The sequence below is a fragment of the Sinocyclocheilus grahami genome, unplaced genomic scaffold, assembly GCF_001515645.1.
Source record: "Sinocyclocheilus grahami isolate Dianchi unplaced genomic scaffold, SAMN03320097.WGS_v1.1 scaffold44.1, whole genome shotgun sequence".
NCBI lineage: Eukaryota > Metazoa > Chordata > Actinopteri > Cypriniformes > Cyprinidae > Sinocyclocheilus > Sinocyclocheilus grahami.
Window position 1 is genome coordinate 3028687 of NW_015505223.1, and position 9982 is coordinate 3038668.

The following is a 9982-nucleotide window of genomic DNA, read 5'->3' on the forward strand; positions in this document are numbered from 1 at the left end:
AGTATGTATGTGTGTATATATATATATATACAGTATGTGTGTGTGTATGTATGTGTGTGTGTGCTTCCTCTGGTCCATTTGCACCCCTGCAGGGTGACGATGTAGCCCAGGAAGTGAACGGTGGATTGGTGAAACTCACATTTCTCCGCCTTTAGATACAGGCGGTGTTGGCGGAGGCGTTGGAGTACCTGGGTGACCTGGTTACGGTGTGCTTCGAGAGTGGGTGAGTAAATGAGTATGTTGTCTATGTAGATGCGGACGAACCGGTTGAGCATGTCTCTGAAGATCTCATTCATAAAGTTTTGGAATATGGAGGGTGAGTTGGAAAGCCCATAGGGCATGATCCGGTACTCATAGTGCCTGGTGGGTGTCACAAAGGCAGTTTTCCATTCATCACCCCTGCGAATGCGGATGAGATTATAGGTGCTCCTTAGATCCAGCTTGCTGAAGACGCGGCGACCAGAGGTGAGGCAGGTGTTTCCGTTACAGTATGTATGTGTGTATATATAAAATATTTTATTAAGCTCATTTAAAATAACACTCCTACAGGTAGTTTCTGTAAATTTAGCAGTAATAAAAAGTGTAAACCCTAAAGAAAATTTTGGTTATTGAAATTTCTAGACTGTATTTCTGTCTCTCACAGCTTCATATTCATGCCAGTCAAATTCAATATGCTGTCTACTCTCACTAGAAATTGTGAATCGTGTGATGCCATTTTGAACAAAATCAGCCTCAAACAAACAAAGTTCGTTTGGAGTTAGAAACAGCTTCCCCAAGCTAACTTTCTGGAAAAGTTTGCATCCATTTGTTAAACACCTTTGAACTATCATTGGAAATCTTCTGAATTAATTTGTAACTAAAAGTGTAACCCCTAAAAAACATTCAGTTATTATTTTAAATTACTTGTAATTATTTAAATGAAATAGTCATAAATAATTTATAATATTTATATATATTTTTTTACATATTTTATTAAGCTAAATATCCTAAATATAATGTATAATATTTATTTAAATATTTTGTTAAGCTACATATTTTCATAAATATAATTAATAATATTTATATAAATATGTAAATATTTTATTCAGCTAATTTAAATTGCCACTCCCACAGTTTGTGTAAATTTATCGGTAATAAAAAGTGTAAACCCTGAAGAAACTTTCGTTGATAGTGCAATCACTCACTTGAATCTCTTCATAACTGGCACAGATCTGCAGAAAATTTACCATCATTTGGCGAATAATTTACAGACAGTTACATACATATGTTCTAACATTATGTAAGCTTTCTTTTGCACCTCAAATGACATGGGAATTTATAGTCATGTTAATATTAATTAGCCAGTCTGTGGATTAATTAGACACTGTTCAGGTATTTCAAACTTCTTTTTGTGAGTATATCAGGGCCTAATAAGGGTCCACGGCTTGGCTACTCTTCGTCAGGGGTGCTTGTAGAAGTATGCAGACTACGACAGTCCTATAAAATCCTATCAATGGATTCCCATCTGGTCCATTTAGGAACAGCTAAACTCCTCCGAAAAGACAAGCCAGAGTCTCTCACTGCCAAACTATCAGAGGAGCTCTCTTATTACCAGAACAATGAAAATGACGAGACCCCACCCAGACCAGACAGCAGACGGGATGAGCTGCTGACCAGGGCCTTTGGCTTTAGAAAGTAAAACAAATTCAGACAAAGTGAGATCAGGGCTTTGTTCATCATTTCAATTAAACCACCAACCCTAAGTATTAAAATGTGGTGTGTAACTCATCCCTTATCATTTGTACTACATGATGATGCCTCAAATCATGTGGCTTTAGGAGAGGTGTGCTATTGCTGTTCTTATTTTTGCCTGGCATGCAATAAAAATGGCAAAAATCCCATAGACATATCACACTACTGCTAAAAAAGTTGGGGGTTGTAAGATTTTTTTTAAATGTTTTTGAAAGAAGCCTCTTCTGCTCACCAAGGCTGCATTTATTTGATCAAAAATACAGTAAAAACTGTGAAATATTTTTACAATTTAAAATAACTATTTTCAATTTAAATATATATTTTAAAAAGTAATTTATTCCTGTGATCAAAGCTGAATTTTCAGCATCATTCCTCCAGTCTTCAGTGTCACATGATCTTTCAGAAATCATTCTAATATGCTGATCTGCTGCTCAAGAAACATTTCTGATTATTAGCAATGTCGAAAACAGTTGTGCTGCTTCAGTGCTTCATATTTTAGTGGTAACCGTGATGCATACATTTCTTCAGGATTTCTTCAGCACATTTCAGAGACCTGCCCAAGTCCACACTAATAGTGGTGCAACTAATTTGTGCAAATTTCTTTCCTGTCTGTACCCTGGTAAATCACGATAATGCACTGGCTCTAGTCTAATCCATAAAACTCTACAGAATCCACACGCAAGAGGATTAGAGCAAATCTCGACACTAATTTCCTAATTTCACGGTGCTTTAGTTAACAATATAAAAGGGAACAATGAAATGTGTGACTAGTGACAAAAGTGCAAAAATGTCTTAAAAACAGACCAAAGAGCAGACGTTTCAGCTCATGCTTTGAGCACTGAAGAAAACATGAGCTGAAACTCATGAAACTCAAAATTGAACAAAAAAGTTTTTAATTTGAACTCAGAAATTGAACTGCTGGTTGTCTGGTCAGTGGAGAACTGGCCCCCCGACTGAGCCTGGTTTCTCCCAAGGTTTTTTCTCCATTCTGTCACCGATGGAGTTTTGGTTCCTTGCCGCTGTCACCTCTGGCTTGCTTAGTTGGGGACACTTCATTTCCAGCGATATCGTTGACTTGATTGCAAATGATTGCAAAGATACTATTTAAACTGAACTGAGCTGGATGTTGACATCACTGAATTCAATGATGAACTGCCTTTAACTGAAAAATGAATGTTTACTATTGTCATTTTGCATTATTGACACACTATTTTCCTAATTAATGCTGTTCAGTTGCTTTGACACAATCTGTATTGTTAAAAGCGCTATATAAATAAAGGTGACTTGACTTGCCTCGACACGTCTGCTCTTCGGTCTGTTTTTAATACACTTTGCACTTTTTTGCACTTTTGTCACCCTGTAGATGTTAAAGTAATTTTTGTGATAGACCCTTGCCTTGGTCTAATTGCATGTCTTCCAGTGTGTGGACATTTATTGTTTTTTGGTAGATCTAATTTTTCTTGATTTATGCACCATAGAACGGACTAGTTATCTTTTTGGAGCGCATACAATATCTTTTATGATACATGTGTGACTAGTTCCTTTTCATGGTTTAACAGTTGCACAAAAAAAAATACATGGACCTTCATGTTAAAGTTTAAGAACCCTCTAATCTATAATCTGGACACATTTACACAATGGTAAAATGAATTACCTGGGGCATAAAACTCTGATAACTATGACCAACTCCATAATTAGGAATTAACTGTCCAAAAAAGGCCTCAAAATGATCATAAATACAGATTTCTGTCATCAACGCTCACAGACACATGCTTAATACAAGGGCATTTGTATCATTTTCAGTAAATACTGTGATTTTATATCACGTGTCATTTAAAGAAGACTTACGATACAGGCATCCGGCCTCCCTGTTGAGCTGTGACCATCCTGGGCAGCACTTGTAAACCGTCTGGTGTTCCTGTCGATACACCTGTCTGTATGCAGTGTAGTAAGCTGTTCTGTGGGGGAAATAAGTGGAAAAAGGGAGAAATCTTTAGCATCTTTCTATGTTTTTAATATCAAGGGTGTAGGTTTGATTTTGGCATTGGTGGGTACACAACGGGAGACAACAGAGATTTAATTGTTTGATCAAAATTATTGCTAGGGACAATTTAGTTGTTGCTGGATATTGGTAGAGACAGGTCATAGCACCTCTACTAAACTCTATACCCTTGAAAATCAAAACAAGTGATGTTCGACTTTAGAAACTATAGTTCTCTCCTTAAATATGAAGAGGTCAAACAACAGATTAATGAGTTACTCCAAATTTCACTAAAAGCTTATGGACGTAATTATAATATAAGTCTGACGTTGAAGTGAGTTGCTGTTTTTGTCTCTTCTGAAGAAGATTCATTCACTTGTTTGCCATCAATGCACCACACTGAGAAACTTTGCTCAGATTTTTTGATAACATTGTGCATTATGATATAATTCACTATATTTGAAATAGTTTGAAATCAGTTGAAAGCATCCAGTCATCTCATACCATTAAAGTGAATGTTAAATTTATCATACATTTTAAATTTGCATATAAATTATAACATCTTTCCAGTCTTTACTTTCAGCAGGTTTGACCAATAGCATGCAGGCATTGTACATAAATTATCAAAATTTGGCATTTATCATATATATATATACAATTTATTAAACAGCTCTCTGAAATGCTTGAATCTCCTGATTAATGACCGTTGTCAGTAGTTCATTAGATTTAGAAGTTAATGAAAAAACAGCAATTTGCTATTTTTTTAAGTGTTGGTTACATCTAAAAATAGATAGTAATTGAATTTAATAGTTTGTTAATTGTAACATTTAATATTATAGTTATGTGCAAGCAATAGGGCTGCCGATAGTTTACAACATTAGCTGAGGTAGATTTTTATCCTTAACGCTGCAGTCCATAACTTTTTTTGGTTAAAAATGATCCGAAATCAATATTTGAGCAAGTACATAACCAGCCATTGTTCAAAACTATCGCCTTACTTTAGCCCGATTCACAACGGTTAGCTTATAATAATGTTTTCTCATTTGAGTGGTATGGGTAGGTTTTCGCGGGAAATTCAAGCATGGCACTGCGTCATTACGTCACATCTGTAAACGTTTTTTCCTCAGTTGGTCAGAACAAACGTGGCAGGCTTGTTACTTGCTTGTTCAGATGACAATATACGGTGGAGCCGCGCCGACTCACAACCAACACAAGCTAGATAATTCTAGCTGCTGCAATTCCAGGTTTTCAAACAGAGATGGCGACAAAGAGGCAAAACTTACGAACTGCGGCTTTAAGAAAAATTTTATTATAATTACATTTATTTAAAGAGAGTAATTTGTTCAATAAACCACTGTTTAATAAAAGAAAAGAAAAAGGAAGGCACCCCTGTCTTAATCTTGCACAAAAAAAGTATATTGAACAGCACAAAGGTATTTGTTGTATATGCACCATAAAAGAAACCAGTCTATTGTTAAAAAGAAAGAAAGAAAATGAAGACTATGCATGTAAACATGGTTTTTAATTTGTTTTTCCATTTAGCCAACAGGTAAAGATTAAGACCTGTAAACTTTCTTTATGAGTACACATGTAAGTCTGTCATCAGCTGCTTTTAGCATTTATCCTTGTTCTCTCTGTGAGCTATTAAAGGTCTTTCAGTGTGTGTGTGGTTAGTCAGTGACTGAGAGATCAGGCCATAATGTTTGTGGATGAGCTCCGACGTGTGAAAACACAAACACATGAGCCTATGATCAGCGGCGCTTCTCTCTTATCCACCCTTTAATGATGCTTTCTGTGAACGTGAGATCCAGAGTTTCCCGCTCCCTGTAGTTTACAGTCCTGCATTTCGGCACCAGAGTTGTAACCCTGTGCCCTTTGTTTATAGCACCTAATTGCAGGGCCCAGGTCTCTCACATGCTAAGTATACGGAGGAAAACGAGCCAGTCCGAGGGGAGGGGTGTCACAGCGTGAGCACAGGGCGTTTGCCTTCTATCTTGTAGGTATGCAAGACCCTCTGGAGATGCCTGTCAAATTGCTACTTTCATCAAGAGTGTAACTACACCTTACACTTAAAAGAGTCTGATTAGAGATCAAAGGTAATGCATGAGAACAAAATAGCCTTTTTGTTTCAGAAGGGTCATGCTTCGCCACTGCTATTGCATATTTAGGGATAGGGATTGGAATAAAAGCATACTGCACAGCATATAGTGTATACTGCATACTATTTTTTAAAGTATGTGAAATAGTATGCAACAAATTGAAACAATGCTACGCTACACTGTTGCCACATAACATTAGGGATAAGGATTTGAACAAATGCATACTGCACAGCATCTAGTGTACACTGCATACTATTTTTGTAAGTATGTGAAACAGCATGCAACAATAAACATTTAAAACAATGCTATGCTACGGTCTCTCACATGCTAAGTATACGGAGGAAAACGAGCCAGTCCGAGGGGAGGGGTGTCACAGCGTGAGCACAGGGCGTTTGCCTTCTATCTTGTAGGTATGCAAGACCCTCTGGAGATGCCTGTCAAATTGCTACTTTCATCAAGAGTGTAACTACACCTTACACTTAAAAGAGTCTGATTAGAGAACAAAGGTAATGCATGAGAACAAAATAGCCTTTTTGTTTCAGAAGGGTCATGCTTGGCCACTGCTATTGCATATTTAGGGATAGGGATTGGAACAAAAGCATACTGCACAGCATATAGTGTATACTGCATACTATTTTTTAAAGTATGTGAAATAGTATGCAACAAATTGAAACAATGCTATGCTACACTGTTGCCACATAACATTAGGGATAAGGATTTGAACAAATGCATACTGCACAGCATATAGTGTACACTGCATACTATTTTTGTAAGTATGTGAAACAGCATGCAACAATAAACATTTAAAACAATGCTATGCTACACTGTTGCCTCATGACATTAGGTACAAGGATTTGAACAAATACATACTGCAAAGCATATAGTGTATACTGCATACTATTTTTAAAGTATGTGAAACAGTATGCAACAATAAACATTTCTAAAGTACTACACTGTTGCAGCATAACATTAGGAATAAGGATTTGAACAAATGCATAATGATCGGCATATAGTGTATGCTACATACTATTTTTTTAAATATATTAAATAGTGTGCAAAAATAAACATTTGAAACAGTACTACAGTGCATTGTTGCTCCATAACATTAGGAATAAGGATTTAAACAAATGCATAATGATCGGCATATAGTGTATGCTACATACTATTTTTTTAAATATATTAAATAGTGTGCAAAAATAAACATTTGAAACAGTACTACAGTACATTGTTGCTGCATAACATTAGAGATAAGGATTTGAAAAAATGCATACGGCAAAGCATATAATGTGTACTGCATACTATTTTTAAAGTATGTGAAACAGTATGCAACAATAAACATTTCTAAAGTTCTACACTGTTGCCGCATAATATTAGGAATAATGATTTGAACAAATGCATAATGATCAGCATATAGATCAGCATATAGTGTATACTACATACTATTTTTTTTTATATTCTGAATAGATTACATTTAGGTGGAAAATGTGCATACTACACAAAATATGCATGCTATATCCTGTAGAAATAGTACAAGTAGCAGATGATTTTCACTTATCAGACTTTAAGTTTACTTACAGTGTACTCAGAGTTTATGGTGTGTGAATATCAGACCCACCTCCTCTCGTAGCCCACGCACCACGACTGTCCCTGGCATCCCTGTTTCCAGGCTTTAACCATCCGCGTGAAGGCCTGGACGCATGGCTGCATCTGAGCCACGAGCTTCACCTCCTGCTCAGCACACACATTTGGCCTGGAGATAAAACACACACACTTCAGTTAACCTGCAGATTCAGAAGAACCTACAACATTTTGACATTTTGGTTACAAGCCTAGATATTAAACCACTAGGTCACAACACTCCAAACATAAAGGATCATAAACGTTTATCATTTAGTCAGTTGGAATTTCTAATAGTCCTTCAATGTAATTTTAATAAACGCGAATGAATTTGACAGCAGGACAAGTTGTAAGACTGTCAATCACTTAGACATTCCAAGTCAAATTGTGCAATAGAGAACATTAAAATAAGTAAAAATGTATCACCTTAATCATCTCTGCACTAACAGATGACAAGATACACATGATTTACACAGCTTAAGTTCCCAAACTGATATATTAGTCACTCTGTAAAAATGTTCAATCAGTTCACAGTGAACCTCCAGGCGATTATTGTCATGTCTGGGATCATTGGCACTACATTATATTGCCAAGAAGTGAAACTGTGCTTTGTCTGTGTTATTTCTGTTGATCACGCATTTCTGTTAACCACTGAAAACGTTATTTCTGAATGTTCTTAGGACATTCAAAACATCCAGTGTTTTTTCTTCGTTATGCACATTAAGATAATGTTTCATTTGATCATTTTGCAAACATTATGTGAACATTCATTTTGAATGTTCTCCAATTATTGCAAAACTTGTTGCTAAAATATGTTCTAAAAATTGTTTGCTAACGTTCCCATTACGATATAAAACATTATTTTATTATTTCTAAAAACATTTTTTTATTGGTTATGCAAACGTTAAGGGAGCATTCCATTTGATCATTCTGAACTGTGGGAACACTGTGGGAATGTTCATTTAGAATGTTCTCTAAACATTCTGACACAAGAAGGAACATTAAAAAAAGTCACATGAACATCCAACTAAAACTACTTTTCAGGAAAAAAACTTTCCATGAATGATGCATAAATAACGTTTTTGTGTTCATGTTTTAAGTAAACTATTAAAGACCAGATAACTTTGAACAAACGTTCCATTAACGTTACTAGAAGAACGTTTGTTCCTAACTTTGAAATAACATTTTCAGAACGTTAGCCAAAGTTCTGAGAATGTTAGCTGGGAAGTAATAATGTTTAAAAAGTTTCAGAAGAAATACGTTCTGTGAATGATGTATAACTAACGTTTTTGTTATTAAAACTGTATTAAATTGATCTATTTAAGTTACTGAACCTTTCCAGAACGCCAGTCAGTTCCCTCAACCAGCGTCTCACAAATTCATCAATAAATCCGCGTAAATGCGCGTCAAAGCCAATTTCCAAAATTAATACAAATTTTGTAGTTTGCATTATTTAAATAACTTAGCAAATGTTAAATATGAGCACGAACATAAGACGTAAATGCGTTCATTTAATACATTATTTATTGTGATATTCAAAGCTAACGAGTAATAATAATCGAGAAGCGCGCACAATATCAAAGCCAAGAGTTACTCACATGTGCGGCATCAGGTTTTTTCCAGAACGGGATGCTGCATTAATTCCATGAATTAGTATGATTAAAGAGTAAAATAACATATCCATCCTCATACGCTGTTCTGAAAGAGTCCTGCGCCTAAATATCACACTTAAGGGGTTAAAACAAACTCATCTGAGTCCATATTAACGCGCGTGGAGAGAGGACTGAGAGCGCAGCAGTAGATGACAGGAGGGAAAATGCTCTCAGATCCACCTCAGACACCAACTGAGATCCAAATGCCCTCCAAACACTCTGTCTTCCTGTAGCAGCAGTGAAGGGAATGTCCTTTGAGAGGAACCAGACAAATACAGAAGCAGCTGAAGAGCTAACTGACTACAAATGAGAGTAAAGCTGGTTACTTCAGCCTGATTTACTGCATCACTTCAAAGGGCCTAATTCAAAGGAAAACACTTTATTAGACAGATTTCAGTGTCAAATGAAGGTCTGAGAGCACATATAAAAAACATCATTGTTTATTTATTATTATTTAAACCTGCAAATAAAGTTATAAATAATATAAATAATAGTTATAAATAAAGAAAATAATAATATAAATAAATAATCAAATGTTTCTCTGGACGTTCTGAAACAACATTTAAAAAACGTTCAATGAACGATGCATAAACAACATGCTAACTTTTTGTAACGTTAACGAATGTTTTATGAATGTTACTGGAAGAACGTTTCTTCATAACTTTGAGAGAACCTTACCAGAATGTTAGCCAAATAACAAAAAAAAGTAATAAATTAAATTTTAAAAATAAACTTAATACAATTATAATAAAATCTATAAAATTGTTATAGTAAAAGACATATTTTATTATATAATTTATTATATTTAATAATATAATATATATTTATAATATTTAAGTACTATTTTTATTTTATAAAATCATTTTGTTTTAATTATTTAAAGGCGTCCTATGATGCGATTT

General features: G+C 35.2%; 1 protein-coding gene across 1 annotated transcript in view; it reads right to left on the bottom strand.

Moving 5' to 3' along the window:
• Positions 1–9364, bottom strand: part of megf6b (multiple EGF-like-domains 6b) — an 85516-nt gene extending 76152 nt beyond the window's left edge. Inside the window, exons 1-3 of the mRNA XM_016268295.1 lie at positions 9027–9364; positions 7427–7561; positions 3580–3689 (exon numbers count right to left, since the gene is read on the bottom strand). Coding sequence (XP_016123781.1) covers positions 3580–3689; positions 7427–7561; positions 9027–9118 — 337 coding nt within the window. The 5' untranslated portion in view covers positions 9119–9364. The remainder of the gene's footprint in view (positions 1–3579; positions 3690–7426; positions 7562–9026) is intronic.
• Between the last annotated feature and the right edge of the window lie 618 nt (positions 9365–9982).